At 47.1% G+C, this 20244-nt stretch overlaps 1 protein-coding gene across 1 annotated transcript in view; it reads left to right on the top strand.

Annotated features, from left to right (window-relative positions):
* DRL1 (KTI12-like, chromatin associated protein) overlaps nucleotides 1-20244 on the top strand; it is a 62932-nt gene that overhangs the window by 18735 nt on the left and 23953 nt on the right. Inside the window, exons 3-4 of the mRNA XM_087397611.1 lie at nucleotides 10816-10872; nucleotides 10960-11045. Coding sequence (XP_087253737.1) covers nucleotides 10816-10872; nucleotides 10960-11045 — 143 coding nt within the window. The remainder of the gene's footprint in view (nucleotides 1-10815; nucleotides 10873-10959; nucleotides 11046-20244) is intronic.

Genomic DNA, 20244 nt, shown 5'->3' with positions numbered 1-20244 from the left:
CCATGTGGAGGCGCATTTTGCTGGATAGTGTGGCCACCCTTGGAGTTGCAGACCCACCCCTTGGAGGCCATTAATAGGCAGAGGGGAGCCACCTGCTAGCCTAGTTTGGTCGGCCTATAGGCAAAGGGGGCCAGCCCCCTATATGACTTTGTGGCAGGCTTTTCTAGGGTGGGAGGGGGTTGGCCCCTTGGAGCAGCTCAGTCGGCCCTAGAGGCAGGGGTTCAGCCCCTTATAGGGCTGCGTGGCAGCCCCCTATATGCAGTAGGGGGGGGGGCGGCCCTAGGAGCAGGTGGGTTGGTCCAGATAGGCCTGCTGGTCGGCCTGTTTGACCAGTCGACTGGGGGGGTGGAGTGCCTATTTATATGCCCCCTCCCTCACTTGTTTTGGCATCTCAGTGGAGCATCACTTGAGCATTTTGCAAGAGGTTGTGCCTAGCATTTCCCTGAGATCCCTTGCAGTCTCTCCTTCTCTTCTTTCAATTCAGTGTGTGTTGTTTGGTTTGCTCTCCCATTTCTGTTCACTTCCACTGCACTTCTCACATGGTATCACAGCCAGAGTTGGCTAGAGACCGGAGACGTGGAGGGAGCCTGGAACCAGCAAACTGAAAGGAGTATTAGGGCTGCTGTTCGGAGGTGTTCTTGAGGAGTGTGCAGAGGTGTGGACCATATAGGTGTCAAGGAAGGTGTGGTTTCTTTGAAGGGTGTTTTCAGATTCGAAAGGAGGTGTCTTCGAGGGATGGGACAACGAAGGTGTAAAGGTACCTAGGCCTCAAGCCTCTTCATCATCTTCTATAGCCCTCTCCTCTCTTTCTCTGTCAATCCCCTTTTCTATCTTCTTTCCCATCCACCCTCTGTCCCAGCTTGACTCTCTCTTCACTCCGACATGTCTACCCTGGCTGAGATGGCGGAGAGCAAGGCAAAAGTTTCTGTTCTGCTCACCTTCTTGATAGACCGTCAATTGGATGGACTCAATTACATTGTCTGGCGGGTCATGATGGAGTCTGGGTTGCAGCCATATGATTTGGCAGACTTCATATTGGTGGGAGTTGAGAGGCCTGATCCCCTTTCGACCTAGGTATCCTGCAGTAGCAAAAGGAGGTCGAGATCATATCTCAGCTGTGGGACCGTGTCAATGATGTGAGAATAAGGTCGTTTATTTTCCTAAACTATACTCCTCAGGTGATTAATTACGTGAAGCACATGATGGCCACTCCTTATACAACAGAACCGCTCGTATAAAGAGTGCCTTGGGAAGTCTAGCATCGATGTGGGAGTACATCAACAAGTTATAGGAACTTCAGCAAGAGATTCTCTAGGCAGGGAAGCAGATATCATCTGAGGACATGGCCATAACATTGTTGTCCCACCTGTCTTCGCAGTACTCTGCATTCTATTTGTCCTTGATAACCAGTGGAAGGATGAATAGATTGACCTGGGGGGAATTGGTACCAATGGTGCTCGACCAGGAGCATAGTTTTCTGAATCCTTCGTATGACCTTCACTCAGAGGCTTTGACAGGTGAGCAAAAGGGAAGGAAGAAGATGACAACAACTGAGGAAAGGGAATCCTTAAAGGCTTCACGCACGTGTAACTGTTATGGCCAAAAAGGTCACCATTGCGGCAGTGTACTTAGAGGATCATTGAGGGGACTAGTTAGCAGAAGGAAGGTTCTGCTGTCGTCACATTGATTGTTCCAGCCTTCTAGTGGCACAAGGCAGGGTGTACTGCAAGCAGGCTTCTGGTTCCAGATGAGGATTGTCTGCTTGTTTGTGACAGCAGGTGCTGCTGGACACGTGCAGTGGTGGATTGTTCGAGGCAGCTTTTCAAGCAGGACCTTGAGCCACGTGGAGTTATTCTCGCTGACTCAGGTGACAGTATGTTACCAGTTTGTATTTGTTTGGACGTAATGACCTGGCAGATCCAGAGGGGGTTTCCTTGTGTTCTGCTTGTGTAGCTACTGTCTGATAAGCTGTTGGAGATCTGGATGGGTCAGATGATTGCCAATGCGGAAATCTAGACACCGTAGAGTTGATCCTTGTGAGCTGTTAGGTGCCCATTGTTACTGGAAGCACATAGGTTCATCGATTTGGAGGCAGTGTACCAGTTTGGACTTGAGAGGGGGCTTCAGAGGGGTTTGCATAACTGTGTAATACAAGTGCCCGTGCGGGGAAACAGACCTTGCACCGAGGGCAGTGGGATGGGATTGTTGTACCAGTTCGATTATTGTTCCTGTATCGGACCAAAGAAGTATGCCTAGCACTTGTGGCTTGGGAGCAGCAATACGAGGGTTCTGGGCTTCTTCGACAGTACCTGTGGCAGTCTTGAGCGATGGAGTGTCACACGGCGGATTCCTCCAGTTGTTCCAGCAGCACATGCAGCTCCTTGGAAATCATGTTACATCCAGGAGCTGAGAGGGTGGAGGTTAGCATCTCCTGATGTACCATGGTTAGGAAGGTCATGAGTGAGGGCTGCGTTGTGGGTGTGCCCGCCCCCTGTGAGGGTAGTGGGACATTTGCCTGTGTCGTGGTCCCACCTGGGGATTGCGTGGCTATTTGGGGCCCTTGCAGGCCTACATGCTATCGTGTGGCAGCATGTATGGAGGCGCATTGTGCAAGCCAATGTGGGAGGCCCGTGTGGCCACCCTTGGAGATGCAGACCCGTCCCTTGGAGACCATTTATAGGCAGAAGTGGGCCAACCTGCTGGTTGGCCACCTAGCCTAGCTTGCTAGGCAGGGGGTTAGCCCCCTATATGGTGTGTGGAAGCCCTTTTTAGGGCAGGAGGGGGTCGGCCCCTTGGAGCAGCTCAGGCGGCTCTAGAGGCAGGAGTTCAGTCCTTTATAGGGCTGCGTGGCAGCCCCCTATAGGGGGTATGGGGGTCGGCCTGTTTGATCAGCCAACTGGGTGGGTGGAGTGCCTATTTATAGGCCCCCTCCCTCACTTGTGCGGACCCCTGCACACTCAAAAGACTGTTTTCCTACCTTCTTGGCACCTCCAAAACACTTCGCTTGCATCGCTCTCCTAGAATTTATGTGGGCCTCGTATGTGTGCTCTGCAAACACCCCTTCCGGCTGTTCCTCCTGGACAGCCCCTCGTATTGCAGTGCTTTGATATGGATGCTTGACCTCTTTGCTGCTCTGAAGACAGCCAATGGTGAGGCAGAAGTTCCTCCCTGATCCTGCCGTCTTCCTTTGATGAAGACATTGAGCTCTTTGTTTGCTGCAATCAGTTACTTCCCTTGCTGCACCAGTATTCTCCAAGATTGCCCTTAGCTGGCGTAACAAAGGTGAATTTTACTTGGTCATTTTTAGTTTAGTAGGGTTTTAGATGGCTTTGTAGTTGAGTAGTACTTTTGTAGGGAAGCCAAACGTTACCATGTGGCATTTTAGGACGGCTATTCTATGATTCATGTTGTAAATGTTGCCAAGCCCAAACCTATAACATGGGGGGGTTCCTGCTGTTCTATTGATTCATTCATTATTGGCAATCAAGTAAACATTCATCTCAAGCTGAGCATCCATGCTTTTGACTGAAACTGAGCTGAACTCAACTAGGACTTAGACTCCTAGCTTAGGAATGACCTTCCTAGTTTGTAGCTTGTGCAGCCCCTCACAAGCCATGGTTTATATTTTGCAGAGAAAGGCTCAAGATGCCATGCTCCAAATTTCAAAACAAAACGATTTGTTTTTCCCACAAAAATCGCCGAAAAGGGCTCTGATACCAATGTAGCAGTAGTAGATGTGTCAAACAGCATGAAAACAATGGAATTCATGTGCTGAATCATCATCAAAGTACAAGGCATCTTAGGTATCGCAAGTTTCTTACATCATTCTGAGTGCAATGATCTCCTAGATACAAGCCCTAAGGTACTGCATTGAAATTCCCAAAGTTGGACCAAAATTGCCGAGGTTTTTTTGATGCAGCAGAAGTGCAAATCCTGCTGCTATCTGGACATTTACAGTATCAAATCTGGATTTTTCTGAATATACAACTTCTACAAGCTTTGTACCAAGTTTGGTTTGGATTGGGGTTCATTTACCCCTTCAAGCACTTCCAACAGAAGCATTTCTGACCATCAGCAGTTATGGTTTCACTTTAATTTTGGGGCTTTTGGGGTTTTCCTGCTAATCTGCCCTATTCTAATCCATTTAGACCTAGTGTGGACATTTGGTTGAAGGATTGAGCCCTAAATTGGTTAAGTTGGGCAATTTCGGAACTGGCCAGCTAATATTCATTGTTAGATAGAACCTCTCTACATAGTGGTTCAAATAGAGTTCTGAATCTCACACAGAGTCGTATACATTGTTCTGACAGCGGATTTACAAACAATGTTCAAATTCTGCAGACAGTATTTCTATAGAGGATCAGACAATATATTCTGTTCAAACAGTGTTTCCGACCTTCCACAGTGTTTGACAGTGTTTTTGGCAGTAAATCACTGTTCATTAGAGTTTCTAAATAGAGTTTTTATAGTGAGATTGATTGGCTGCCCATCATGCCTGCAAGGAGGCCTAGTAACCTCAGTAAGAAGCATCAGTTAGGGGACCTGGACCCCATTCCAGAGGATGAAGCATTAATGGAGCCAACCAGACTGGGTAATGGCTCCAATGAAGGAGTCCAAGATGATGGCATGGACCATAATGATGTCGCTTAGGTTCATTCATGGACTCCATCCAAGTATAGCAGCTGATGTATTAGCCCAAAACCCAAGCACTTTGAGGGAGGCCATGAGGTTGGCTGAGCTCTATGAACCTAAGTACAATCTCAAGGAGAGGGGTGTGGGCATTGGTCACATGGACATCAAACCTATTAACAAGAGCAGCCGTCCTCCGGTGGTTACGAAGCAAGTGCTACCTTCTACAATAGTGAATTCTATTCCTAGATATCCATCAGTTTATGGCAGCCATGTGTGTACCCTCAAGCCTTTCAAGGTGACACAAGCAACTGTCACGGGCCATCATTGAATACAGAAAGAAGAAGAAATATTTGTTTTATTTGTGTGGGGGGAAGTGGACCCCAGAACATATGAGTATATGCAAAGCAAAAACAGGGGCTAAACTGAGCATGATTCTTGAGATTGATGGTGATATATCTTCTGATATTCTAGAAACAGATTCTGAATTTCATGATTGTACTAATGATATCTAGGATAATGATGTGAACACTCATGAGTGCAAAAAGGAGACTTCTTTTCTGTTTGACCCAGGTGGTTCTACCTTGGGAAACACCCAGATAAGTGGTGACTACCAGCCTAATTTCCCAAGAGCACATTAATCATGGAATGTGGAAATTCTTGATGATTAATGGAGAATGATAGAGAACTTGAAGGCAACCTTGATGAAATTCTGTTCTGGGGCACCCAATATGAGATCTATAGCACTTCTCCGGAGGCATTTATGGGTTCCCAAAGCACCCAAACACTCAGGCTGAAAGGGGCCATCAATGGCAGACCAGTTCACATATTGGTTGACAGTGGGAGCACCCACAATTTCATTAATTCTAAGTCTGTTCAATCAGTTAAACTACAGCATACACAGATTGAGCATGGCCTGCAGGCTCAAATGGTCAACGGGGAGCACTCCATTAGTAGATATTGTTGTTAGGCCGCCCAAATTCAGATGTCCCCATACCCTCCAAGGAGACTTGTTTGCTTTGGGTATGGGGCCATTAGACATTTTACTTGGATGTGAATGGCTGAGAGCTCTTGGAGAGATTACTATGGATGTCAATCACATGTGTATGAGGTTTTTCCACAAAGGTAAGGAGGTACTTTGAAGGGTTATGAAACACCTAAGTTGACTGTTATTTCTTCTAGGAAGCTGGCAAGGGACCTCAAGAATGTTTGTGCAGTCTATGCCCTCCACCTGTCTAAATCTGAAGGCACCAAGGATGCGTGGGTTGAAGATCATGACATGCAGGAGTTGTTACATCAATATTCAGACGTGTTTGCTGATCTGCCCCATCATCTCCCACCTCAAAGGGACATCGACCACTCCATCGCTCTTGGACCAGGTTCTAAACCAATCATTAAAGCTCCCTACAGGTTGTTAAAAGTGGAGAGAGAGGAGGTGGCTAGGCAGGTCAAAGAGTTGCTGGATAGAGACTTCATCTCCCACAGCTAATCCCCCTTTGCCTCACCTGTCCTTTTGGTGAAAAAGAAAGATGGACCCTTCAGGATGTGTATTGATTACAGAGATCTCAACAAGATAACTATAAAGGACATGTTTCCTATCCCTAGAGTTGATCTCTTGGATGAATTGAAGGGAGCTAAAATTTTCACTAAGATTGACCTAAGATTAGGCTACCATCAGATTAGGATGAGGAAGGAGGCTGAACCTAAAAGAGCCTTCAGAACAGAAAGAAGCCTACACCAACTCAAGGTCGTGGCATTTGCTCACCAATGCCCCAGCTACTTTTCAGGCCCTCATGAACAAGATTTTACAGCCTTACCTTTTTAAGTTTGCTTTGGTATTCTTTGATGACATTCTCATCTACAGCCAGTCAAAAGAATACCATCTCTTTCATGTGAAGCAGATTTTGGAGGTTTTGAGAACCCACCAGCTCTATGCTAAGCCAAATAAGTGCACCTTCATGGCAAATGAGGTGGAACATTTGGGGGGCAGCAAACGAGTACCGGTGGATCCCAACAAGGTGAGATGCATTATGGACTGGCCATAACCAATCAATGTCACTCAGTTAGAGGCTTTCTTGGTCTTGCCTCCTTCTATAAAAGGTTCATGAAACATTTTGCTAAGATAGACACCTCTCACTGACCTGCTAAAAAAAGACTCTTTTGTATTGGACAGTAGCCCTGTCCTCAGCACCCCTATTAGTATGCCCTGATCTCTCCTTACCCTTCACTATTGAAGCAGATGCTAGTGGGAGAGGCATTGGTGCAGTGTTGAAGCAGCCCCATGGAGTAATTGCCTATGAAAGTAGAAAGGTGGATGGCAAGGAGCTCACATATCACATATATGACCAGGAGATGCTGGCCATACTCCATGCCATTGAAAAGTGGCATCATTATGTATATGGCAGCCATTTCAAGGTAAGGACTGACCATAGAGCACTTAACGTATTTTCTATCCCAAACAAATCTCTCTCCCAAGCAAAGGAAGTGGTTGTCAATTGTACAAAATCATGATTTTGACATTGTATACAAGGTGGGGAAGGAGAACATAGTGATTGATTCACTCTCTAGGATGTGGGCATGCACTTATTCCTCTATTACAAAAATCTACAAGGAATGGATCCACAGAATTCAAGAGGAATACCTATCAGATCCAACAGCTGCTGTCATATTTCAAGACCTGCAAAATCCCTCTTGTGAGGACCATCCCAACTACAAGCTGTACAATGGCCTATTGTGGTACAAAGGGAGTATTTTTTTGGTGGAGAATTCTACCTAAACTGTTGGTCCTGCAAGAAATGCATTCCTCACCCATGGCTGGCCATATTGGACTGTTCATGACCTATGAAAGGGAAAAGCAGAGCTTTATATGGAAGTGTTTATGGAAGGGTATTTGTAAGTATGCTCAAAGCTGTAGGCTCTGCCAACAAAACAGAGAATTGAACCTCAGGCCAGCAGGGTTGCTTCAGCCTCTACCCATTCCAAAGGGTAAGTGGACCCACATTTCAATGGACTTCATAACTAGCCTTCGTGTGACAGCTAGGGGCTGGAATAGCATCTTTGTTCTGGTGGATAGGCTCACAAAGGCATCACACTTCATTCCCACCAAGACACAGTATTCAGCCTCTATGGTAACTGCTAAGTTCATGGAAAATGTGTTCAAAGGAGATATTCAATTGGCCTATGTTCCAAGGCAAGACAATTTGGCAGATATCATCACCAAAGCGCTTCCATGACCTAAGTTTGAAGCTTGTCGGGTAGATTTACACTTGATTCCATTTGTTACATGATAATCATCCCTAGACTTCCATAGATTGCAATATCCTTTTGGATGAACATGTGTAACCATCTCATAAATTCCAAGTATCTCTGAGATCTCCTACTCATTGCTTCCCAACACATCTTAAACTTCCATGTCCCGAAATTGTTGTTATCTAGATTTCTTGGGAGAGAGGACATGTTTGTATCACCAGGGCATGATTTTTGGCGTATGCATGTTGGCCTGCATGTGGGTAGGACCTTGGGAAAGCAAGGAGCAAAGTCCTAGGTTGCTTGGTGTGCTAGAACCTCTAGCAATTAATGCTTGGGGGTCAAAATGGTAGTTGGATCCAAGAGGGGGCAAAAAGCCCTAAGATCCAAGGTTGGGCCATTGGAATGGACCCCATAGAGGGGGCAAGGGGCAAATGCATTTCAAGTTGGTCATTGGAGTGACCACATAGAAGGCTTGGGGGTGGGGAAATGGAAACGTGGGCTGCCACGTGGCCAGCCCTGTTAGAAATGACCCAACAGAGGGTACGCATAGCGGAAGACTGATAGAATTGCCCAAGAGCTCACACAGTGTGGTGTGGGGTGTGGAATCACAAACTTCTTAACTTAATGTGCATTGTGCAAGCCAGTAAATAGACAGTGCTTAGAGAAGACAAATATAGAAGCAACACTTTATATTTCCGTCCGTCCACAAAGTAGGACAGGATACAATACCAAAAGGTTCTCCTACTAGATGTCAAGCACTTCTAGATCTTTGAGCCCGCGTTCTCCACCTCGAGTGTATGTAGACTCTCTGTCTAGAGTGTTCTTCTCCACCTTACTGCCTGTGAATCAGCCTAGGTGTGCAACACCTTGCTGAGCTAGGTCTGCAGCCTTCCAACTCCCTTGGTCCTCCAGGATAGGCTCCAAGTGTGCTGGTGTCTGCTGCTCCTACTGATCCTGCTTTTGCTACACCAGAAGATGAGAAATAAGGCCCAAAGCCTCTCCTTTTATAGGCCCAAGGCCTTGCTGCAAAAACCGAACAGTCTGGCTGACTTTTAGGGTCTGTTTGGGCCGACCCTGGTCTGTAGGAATATATGCTGTAGGCAGCCCCTTTTAGGGCCCTCTTTTCCAAGGCCTTTGGCCCACACTCCAAGGGCTTTAGCCCTCCTTCCAAGGTAGGGTCCCAGCTCCTTCTGTCTGCCTATATAAGGCTTGGTTGGCTGGCTCCAACCAGCCCAACCATCTCAACCAGGATGGCCGACCCTCTTGCTGGTACACCCGCCTCTGCTGCGGCCCTTTTTGGCACCCTGTCCTGCCCACACGTGTGCAGCTTGGAGGCTAGTAATAAGGCTTTTGCCTGTCGTTGCAATTTGGTTAAGAAAGGCTAGCTCGTCTCAAGGCCTTGCCTTCATATTGCGATCTCTTTTCTTTGGGAAAGTATGTCAGTCACGTACGGAGCTCATGGGCTGCCCGATTGGTCCCTTCTACTTTTGTGAGCTGTTGCCGGTGGAGCTGGTTGGCCATGTAGGTCTGGTCTAAGGTCACGAGCTGTTTTGGCCAGTCAGGCTTGATTCCTTGTTCTTCTGTGTGAATGAGATGGGCAGCAAGAAGTCCTTGGACAGCTGCTTCTTCCGATTGGGGGTGTTTATGCCTTTTCTGACGGCAGTGAGCTGGTGAGTGTACAAGCGAGCACTTGAGGCATTTGCAGGAGATTGTGTGACCAAGTCTTGGCTGCTAGAAAACAATCTCAGGCTGAGTGTAAGCCTTTTGGAACTGAAATGGATTTTTTTAAAGATGCTTGAAGGAGGACAATTCCAGTAGTGATTATGGTTTCCCCAAGAGATAGTGTATATACATGCAATGGTTGCTAGGCAGAGGGCACATGATTGGTACAGCCTTGTGGGTCAAATAGATAGGGGTCGAGTATCCATGCTTGAGAATGGAAGGTATCCTTGGACCCCGGAGAAAGAGTCGTACAAGTGTGACTGCCATATTGTTTGTTGTGTAGAGATGCAGTTCTCTTATGGGAAACAAGTTGATGCATCAGGATATGTGCGACCCATAGGGTGAGAGACTATAGGTAGAGGCGGTCCTAAACAGTGGAGAAAGCTCTTTTATGCTTTCTTTCTTTGCAATGTGCAGATGGATGGGCTAATTGGGCACTAGTCACAGCTATGGGGAACTGTGTGGCCAAGTGTGGTTACTAGTGACAGTTTCGGGCTCTGTGCAAGCGTCTTGGATTAGGGATGGACACTTACTGCCAGGAGTAGTGAGAGCGGTGAACAGAAAAGGCTATGCAAGGTATGTGAATGCCTAATGGGATGTGAAATGCCCCAGATGTAAAAAAGAATGTATCCTTTATGTAGCCTGGATTTCAAGGCCTCTCACTTAATTAAAGAAATACTGAAAGGGGCGCCAAGGTTTGGGGCCATTCTGTGTCTTTGTTTTTGAGCAAGGACACTCTAGCTTGGAGTCTGCTAGTTGTATACTTGCTGAATTGTTAATGTAACCTTGTTAGTTTTACTGCCCTTTAAATTTATTGAAGGCCCGTTTCAGTTTATTTAACTTATACTAAAGGGGATGGCCAAGAACATGCTGAAAAATATGCTATGCTTAGCTATGTGAGTATGTGAAATCTATGTTTCATATTTTGTATCGGACTGTTGGCAAATGAGATAGTAACATCAATAGAGAATGCTAGTCCTAGTAGAGGGAGAGATTTGTTGGAAAAAATTGGATTGTTGCTACTACTTGGTTTCATGTATCTCGTGGAGTTCATAGGCTAACTTGGTGGTGGTATTTGTGCATCGTTGTATATGGGAAAGCACCTTCTTTTAATATATGTTTTGCGAGTTGCTCTTTTTAGAAACTAAAATGTCAGTGAAGTTTTATTGCTTGGAGTAACACATGCATTTTTAAAATCTTACTTGACTTTCTCAGGGTTACAGGTATGAGCTTTGGTGTATTGCACGAGCTGCGGCAATCCGCTATTGTCTAGTAAGCAATTCTAACATGTTTTTTAGCTTTTTTGGCTAATTGCAGAGGCATCTTTTTTATTAACTGCAGCAACATGAGGTTTGGCAGTTGTATTGTGATGTAGGAGAAAGCACTTGCCGAATATGGAATAAGGCACGTTCTGAACAAGGAAAGCCTTCATACGATGATGCTATGTATGTTCTCACCTTCCCCTCACCTCTCCCCCCCAACATGCTTTTTTCTCTCTCTCTCTCTCTCTCTCTCTCTCTCTCAGTGGAGGGTTTCATTGATCCACCAGGATACATGCAAATTCACCTACCCCACTTGCTAGGATCTCCCTTGGGCAGTTCTGGGTCTCTTCACACAGACTTCGTATTGAGAGCGACCGAGCAGAGTGGTTACCTAGGGAGAGGCGCATATGCACACTGTGTGACATGTAGGAGGTTGAGACAGAGGAGCACTTTATCTTCAGGTGTCCTGTTTACTATGAGATCCGAGGGTGTTTCTACTACCTCTTCAGAGATAGTTATGGGATGTTGGCCCATGTCCTCTCCTACCTAGACCAGCGATGCTTGGCTGGTTTCATTCATGAGATGCTCAGACAGCGCGATAGGATACTCCGAGCACGGAGACAGGAGCAGCCTTCTCCCTGATACCTCTCAGAGCTCTACCATAGAGTTCTTTCAGACAGATCACATAGACTCCCTCGAGGCGAGACCCCGACACAACCGTGTCCCGTAGCTTGTGACCTGACAGCTCAGACAGAGGGTTGACTCACAGATCACACTTGGGGACATCCCGTCCTTGTTTAGAGTTGGAGCCCAACCGATGGGGGTCACAGTGGCCTTGGTTAGACGCAGAGCTACGACCAGGAGACGTACCCTTGAGGGGGTGACTGCACCCTTGAGGGGGCGACATTGTTCTATTGTTGACCTCATGCCTCCACTTCCACAACCTCATACATCCTGATGTCTTGTCATGTCATGTCATGTCCTGTTGCTGACGATGATGATGATGATGATGATGATGATGATGGTTATGGTGATGCCGACGATGATGCTGAGATGGATATATATATATAGTCGGGATATGACTATGTTGTACTTAGGACTTAGTACTGCCATTTTGCATTTTTTTGCATTCTGCATTGGTATGGATGCTCGTTTAGTAGCTCCACTACCACAGCTCATTGTATCAGGTTTTTCAGTTTCATAGCCCATCGGTCTTCCAAAGACTTTAATAAACTTTCTTTCTTTCTTTCTCAGCCCCCTGCGCCACCACCTCAGCCCACCCACGCCGCCCCTCAGCCCCCCATGCCACCCCTCAGCCCCCCCGGCACCCCTCAGCCCACCCACGCCACCCCTCAGCCCCCCGCGCCACCACCTAGCCCTCACCCCAGGTCCCTCCTGCTTTGCAAGGGGCCCTCTCTGCTCCACGGGACCTGCAGGTCCCTCCTCTACTTCGCGGCACTGTGCAGGGTCACCACGGGGCTGTTCACAGTCTCCCGACTTCACCAGCCCAACGATTGGGCCTGCATTGCCCAGGTGAGCTGCTCCAGCTAGCCCTGCATCCACAAAACAGCAAGAACGACCATCAAGAAGATCAAGAATGACGGAGAGACCATCAAGAAGACCAATAACTCGAGAAGGTGTCAGGAAGACTTACACATGAGCTTCCCAGCAAACTTTAATGCAGCAAACAGCTCCCACAAAGGGCCTAATACAATGCAGCACTGAAAATAGACAGAAGAGACAGGAAAACTATGCCAGCATGCTTGAAGAATCATTCTGGACAGTAGATATGTGAGATATCTTTTCATTTCTGTATTTTTTTCTGCAAACAAACAAGCAGGGACAGTAGAGATTCTGCACAATGCCCAGCACAATGCCGACATGTGGATGTTTTGAGGATATTTGGGGGAAACAAGCACTTGAAAATGCTATGACAGCTTACACAGCAGGAGCAACTCCTAATGCTACATGTACTGTCCTTGCTAGCCTCCAAAAGTATGCCTAGCACTGATTGAGAAAATTGACAATGTAGAAGCTACAAATGTAGCTTTCTTAATAGAGAAGGTGCATGTGGATAAGACACTAGCTGAGGTGAAGAAACAAGGAGGGAAAATACAAGAGGAATGGAGGAAGGAAAAGGCTAAGCAAGGTGAATGGGAAAAGGAAAAGGCCAAATGGATATCTGAAAGGACCAAGCTCCAACACAAGGTACATACCTTAGGGATTGAAGTGCAACTGTTGAAAGACATGAAGGTGGCTCCTGAGGGAAATTGCAAGGCTATGGAAGAACTTAAAACAGAAAATGCTATACTCAGGAAGGACATTGCAGCCATGCAAGCAACAATGCAAGGCACACATGCCGGACTCAAGCAACAAATCAGCAAGGGTAAGGCAAAGATGCTAGAATGGAAGGATGTAGTCAAAAAAGGCACAACAGCCCCAAAGAAAGAGTTTATCTCTGAAGCTTTATAGGAGGAAAAGAGAAGAGCTAGCAAGGTGCTAAATGTCCTTGTAAGGGGCCTACCACTGGGAGACAGACCAATGGAATATGCCAAGGTTGTTTTCACTAAAATGGGAGTCAATCTCACTTGTGGTCCATCCTCATGACCATGAGGACAACCTTGGAAGGGAATGAAGATCTACTTGGATGATGATCTCACTCTCTTGCAGTAGGAGCACTGGAGGGAGGGTATGGTACGAGTAATGGCAGCAAGAGAAGTAGGGAAATAGGCTGCATAGAGGGATGGTAGGGTGGTCACCCATGAGCATGAGGGCAACCTTGAAGGGAACCAAGATCTACTTGGATGATGTTCTTACTCTCTTGCAACAAGTGCACCGGAGAGAGGGTATGGTACGAGTAATGGCAGCAAGAGAAGCATGGAAATGGGCTGCATACAGGGATGGTAGGGTGGTCATTTGAGAGAGAGGAGACAGGGAGGAGAAAGAAGAGAAGGAAGATGGGGAGTTATGATGGCATCAGACCCACGGGACGAGTGCACACAATGGACTGAAAATGGCAGTATGAAATTGTAATGGCACCCTCTGTGGTCCGACCTAGGTGGTTTCTTGAAGACATACACTAGCAGAGACATGATCTTTTACACCGAGACACATGAGAGTCTGGAGAGAGGGCTGCCGACAGTGACGGGATATATCTGGGAATCGGCCCACAAGAAGGAGATGAGAGGAAGTGGGGTACGAGGGTCAAGAGGTGTGGCTGTCCTTTTCAGAGCACATCTGAGACCAATCATATCTGTGATCCGGAGAGAAGAGCATGCATGATATATGTGGGTGCGAGTTTTGCTACCAGATACACGTCCAACTTTCATTGCTGTGTTACTTTTCCCCAGACGCACATCGTATGCACGAGAAGTCACCATTGACGAGCACAATCCTTATGAGACTATTCAGGATGACATCACATAGCTTTCTAGACAAGGGGGCACTCTCCTCCTTGGTGACTTCAATGCACGCATTGGTAACAGACAAGTTGTCCTGCTAGATTTCGATGAGGATTTCCTTACAATACGGGAGATGGATGCAACAGAGCTGGGGATTGTGAGACAGTCGGTAGATGCAAATGCACAAATGACAGCATATGAGAGGCACCTACTCGAGTTCGGGGCTATACATGACTTGATCATATATAGCGGCCTCCGAAGATGGCCATCATCTGGTGGGCTCACTTGTTTCTCACATGGCGGGGGAAAAAGTACAGTTGGGTCCACTAGTCTTTATCCCACGGATACGCGATTTTATTGTGCCTCCTTCTCCACTCAGGGCCGACCACTCATACCTTGCTTTTTGTATATCGTCCGCCATGCCAGCCATGAGAAGGGCCTTGCCGCCATTCACTCGCGTTCAAATCCATTTTGATCGTGCTCTTGACCCGGTATACATGAACCACTTGGCCTCTGAGCTCCTAGTCCTACTTGAAGAGGGTATGGACCTTGCACATGCATCAGATACTCTTGTCTCAGTGATATAGGATGTTGCCACTAGATCCTTTCCCACGACTCGATCTGCACGTATTCTAGATGGGAAGATGTCCCAAAACCCTTGGTTTGATGATGATTGCAGAGAGATCCCGACCTCACACGAGTGAGTGCTGGGACATTTGACTTCACCAAAGGCACATCAGATTTCACGCCGAGTGACACGGCATAAGAAGCGGGCTTTTCTCATACACATGGTGGATGAGATGATCGGATCCTTTCGTGGAGGAGACCCTACTATGGGATGGGGGCTCTTGTCTAAGGGGAAGTCACCCATCCCCATCACCGACCCAGTACTCTGGCATACATATGCATGCTCTCTCTATGATGTCTCGGGTCAGACACCACCTGATATGTCCTCTATGCCTAGACCCAATAGGTGTCACTTGTTTACAGCACAGAATGTACGGGCTGCCCTTCTTCGGATTCATAACCGGAGATCACTAGATCATGAGGGAATACGCACCGAGCACTTTGCACATGGACAAGAGGTCTTGACCCCGGTCCTTGCACAACCGTTCAACCATGCCGTATGCCATGGCGTCCCGCCTACTGGATCACCACCACCATAGTACCGATACACAAGGCAAGTGATCCCATGGACACTAGGAACTACTGTACTCTTATGATTGGCCACACTCTGGCTAAGATATATGGGTCGGTACTAGAGAGGGAGATCAACAGCCACACAGAGGGTCACGGACAGCGGGTTCTTGGGCAGGCAGGTTTTCGGAGACAACACTCTACCCTGGACCACATTTTCACCTTGAGGGCTATCATTGAGGAGGCGAAGTTGAGACATCAAAAAGTCTACACTTGCTTCGTAGACTTTCGTAAGGCATTTGATAAGAGGACTCTTTCAGCAACACCTTAGCACACGTCAAAGCAGCCATGCCTAATATAGATTGGACAGTCGATAAGGATGATGCTCTTGACGATGACGATGAGCCCAGAGCAACTCGTATCCATAGTCATCAGAAACATTTCGTCTGTTTCGTTGTTTTGAGGTTTCGACACGTGTTGTTTCGTTTCGAATCTTCAGACGAAACGGATAGGTTTCGAAATGATACTTGATATATACAAGGATAGGGGCAAATAAGACACGTTATATTCAAGTTTAGAGTGATGGAGAAGGCCCTGAAATTTTGAAAGAAACAGAGAATTGGGGCAAATTGGGCTGTTGCTCCTTGAGCAGAACAAAAAACAGCAGCAAAGGGGACGGTGGGAGGATTGTCGGTGGCAGTAGGCCCTAGGTGTGGGCGTCGATTGTAGCCTGTTTGTGCAGGTCGTTGATGGCGTCCATGCTAGGCGGCAGGTCGTGAAGTGGATAGATAGTGGCTCCAGTGGCATAGGGAGAAAGAGAGCTGTAAACTCTGATGATGAAAGTTGATGGCATCACTGTTCTAGGCGCAGGTCTCCCTTCTAGGCCTTGTATTGGTGGTGGCTAGCAGCAGCTAGCTTGAGTCTTGCATGCAGGTCAACGACGCAGCAGCAGTGCGCACATATGCTAGCCCATGTGTTGGGGTAAAGGCACATTGCCACCCTTTAAAATGTTACGACCCCTATGACTTAAGACTGTCATAGGGTGAATGCCTAATCCTAATAAAACCTTCGAGTTTGTGGTGTGGCTCAACACATTTTTCACACCCCCACACTCTTGGTGTCTCTCTCTCCTAACGTTCCACTCTCCCCTCTTTCTCTCACAAGTGGTATCAGAGCCACTCTCTCCCTCTCACTCCGGTCTACCCCTCCCTCTCCCCTCGGGCCTCGTGCCCTCTGTTAGCAGGGCAGTAGCGCGCGAGCAGCGCACAGCAGGGCAGCAGCGCGCGCGCAGCAGGTGCGCGACCCGCCGCGCGAGCAGCCATAGCTGCAGCAGCAGCTAGCTGCTGCTAGCTGCTACCAGCAACTGGCGGCCGCAGCTCCAAGGCAGGCGCAGCCAGGCTGCACAGGCAGCGACCAAGCTGGCCGTGCAGCTGTTAGCTGCCGGGTCGCGTGACCAGCAGCAGCCGGCTGCACACAGGCAGCCGACCTCCATCAGCGGGCTCGTGCACGTACAGGTACAGCCGTACCGGCTGTACCCTCAGCCAAGGTATAGCAGGCACAGAATTTTTTTTTTGGGGAAGAAAGAAAAGAGTGAAGAGCACTCTGCTCTTTTGCGTGGTACTTGCAAGTACATGCAGGTACAGATGTACAACGAGGTTTTTTTGTTTTTTTGGATGCATTCCCGGAAATTTTTCAGTTCTAAAACTGTGTGTTTGAGGTACAGCAAGTACACTCGTGTCCCTCGTGCTTGAGGTGACTAGTGCCACAGTGTGTGGTAGTTGCACAGTTATTTTTTCGGGAAGGTCAGATGCCTTAATTTGCAGAGGGCTTTTATGCTTTTGCTGAGTGCAAATCTCAGTTTTCGGGTGACAATTTCAAAGGGCTTTTGCCTGGAAGTGTATGCAGTGTATGCCTTGAGGCAGTGTGGAGCCAGGGTGCCCACATTGGTCTTGTTTTCCGCAGTGTATCAGTGACATTTCTTTGCAGGTCACATTTTGTGTACAGCACTTAGAAAATCTCAGTTGAGCCACGCTTGGCCAGGGCGCATCAAGTTTACTCGGTCCCTAACTGTCCATCGTTGACAGTGCTCAAAAGATTTTCTTTTCGGTGTTTGTACGTTGGGATCTGTGTTGCTACTGTGCACACAGGCAGTTTATGCATTACATTGTCAGGTGAAAGTGCCAGGAGAGTGCTGAATTTTGTATGCTACCTCAGTGTTGAGGTGTTTTTCACTTGGTACAGGTGTCAAATCAAGGGGCTTTTGCCCAGATTTTGCTTGTGAGCACTTGAGTTACTGTTTGAGAACTTCAAATGCCTTTTATCCCCTTGGCAGAAGGGTGATTGTTTGGGATTTGTCCCATACTTTGTTGCAGGTTTTGTGACAGGCTGAGGTGTTTGGAGCCTTTTTGCAGTGGACAAAACAGTGTATGACAAGTGGTTTATGCATATAAAATCAGTGCAATACCTCATCTGAGGTGGGAGAAGTGATCAGGACATCAGTGTTTTGTGTTTCGTCAGATGATGATGCACTTGTAAAGCACTTGTGGAACAGCTGCAGCATTCTGTAGTTACTGTTTTATGCCTATTTGAGCACGGTACAGTGTGTCAGAAGGTACAGTGACTGGAGGGAAAATTTTTCTGTTTTGCTGCAGGATTTTTTGACAGTGAAAAACAGCACTATTGTGAGTGCTCCTGGCTCTTGATAGAGCAGGTTTTCTGAGAAATCAGAATTTTATTTAGTCATTTTTTGACTTACAGGGAGTCAGGCACTTTCCTTGTCTGATATGGCATCAGGGGGAAGTGAATCCTCAATACTGAACATAAAGAAATTGGAAGGGGTACACAATTATGCATTATGGGCAGAACAGTGTTTGAATGTACTTCTGCTAAAGAAGATTTCTAAGCCCATAAGGGTGAAAGGTGTCAAGCCATCTGGGATGGCAGATTATGAGTGGGAGGAGCTTGATTTGTCCGCAAGGGCAGCTATCATGCTTACTCTCACTGATTCTCTTGTGTTCAATGTTCAGGCAGAAAAGACCTCTTATGGCCTATGGCAGAGGCTAGAAGAGTTGTATGCCCAAAAGAGTTCAGCCAGTAAGGTTTATTGGTTGAAGAAGCTTGTCGACCTTCGCATGAAGGAAGGTACAGCTATGACCTCACACTTGAGTGAGTTCAATGCCATCTTTACACAGCTTATCGCACAGGGATTGAACCTTGATGAGGAGTTCAAGGCTACTTTCTTGTTGTGTACCCTCCCTGAGAGTTGGGACACTTTCAAGACCACTCTGTCAAATTCAAATGTCACTCTTATGTATGCTGATGTGGAGAGCTCTCTCCTTATGGAGGAGATGAGCAGGAAGAATAATATGGGCAGCAAGTCTTCCAATGCTTTGCAGGTACAGGAAAGAGGTAGGACTCAGCAGAAGAGGAGATCTGCTGGCAAGTCCAAATCCCGCAGTCAGTCCCGTGGCAAAAAGGATATTGAATGCTTTTACTGTGGCAAGAGGGGACACGTGAAGTCTAAGTGCTTTCAGTTGAGGACAGTGACAATGACAGTGACAGACATGATGTATTATGTTCTTCTGCTGTAATTGCACATACATTGGTTATTGATGGCCATGACATGCACACCTGGCTCTTGGATTCAGGTGCTTCTTTTCATGTTACGCCTCATAGGGAGTGGTTTACTTCCTACACAGGTACTCATGGAGTTGTTCACCTTGGGAACAACTATGCATGTCAGATTGCAGGGATTGGCAGTATACAGATAGTATTCCGTGATGGACGCATATTTATGCTTGATGGTGTTCGCCATGTGCCGCAAATCAAGAAAAATCTGATTAGCACTGGCTTGTTGGATGACAGTGGTTACCACACCACATTTGGGGATTCCAAATGGGTGATTACTGATGGCCAGGTTGTAGTGGCTGAGGGTTATAAGAGTGATACCTTGTACCCTCTTTATGTTTCCAGTGTAGGTAATCATGTTGTTGCCATAACCGAGCTGCCAAAGGTTTCATTGTGGCATAGCCGGTTGGGACACATGTCCGTTAAAGGAATGCAAGAACTGTCACGTTTGGGTTATCTGCCGTCTCTTTCATTTTCAGATTTACCTACTTGTGATCATTGCATTTTTGGAAAGCATTCTATGACTCCTCATAAGAGGAGAACTCCCCAGAATAGAGCACCGCTTGATCTAGTGCACACTGATTTGGGTGAGATGCCACAGCTATCACTAGGGGGTGCAAAGTATTTCATTACTTTTATTGATGATGCCACACGCAAAGTGTGGGTCTATTTCTTGAAGCATAAGAGCGATGCCTTAGATGCTTTCAAGAAGTTTGTCGCTCAGGTTGAGAATCGGACAGGACGCAGGCTGAAATGCCTCATATCCGATAATGGGGGTGAGTATGTGTCACATGCTTTTGTATAGTTATGCGAAGCTAAGGGCATTAAACAGGAACTCACAGCCCCTCATAATGCATCTCAAAATGGTGTGAGTGAGCGGATGAATCGAACTATTCAGGAGAAAGTTCGATGTATGTTGTCTTATGCTGCATTGCCCCATGGCTTTTGGGCAGAAGCCGTGCAAACAGCAGTTCACCTAATTAACAGGTCGCCGAACAAGGCTTTGGAGTTGAAAGTGCCAGAGGAGGTGTGGTCTGGCAAGCCACCTTCATATAAGCACTTACGTGTGTTTGGCTGCGAGTGCTTTGCTCATGTACGCAAAGAACTGCGCACCAAACTGGAGCCAAAGTCTTTCAGATGCATCTTCATGGGTTACGGTGACGAAGGTGAAATGGGGTACAGGTTATGGGATCCTGTCAAACGGAAGATTATACGCA

Source organism: Dipteris shenzhenensis, chromosome 26 (genome assembly GCF_047967505.1).
Source record: "Dipteris shenzhenensis isolate YYH24624 ecotype China chromosome 26, Dip_SZ_1.0, whole genome shotgun sequence".
NCBI classification, from domain to species: domain Eukaryota; kingdom Viridiplantae; phylum Streptophyta; class Polypodiopsida; order Gleicheniales; family Dipteridaceae; genus Dipteris; species Dipteris shenzhenensis.
The sequence above is the reverse complement of the archived record's forward strand: the minus strand, read 5'-3'. Positions and strand labels throughout refer to the sequence as shown.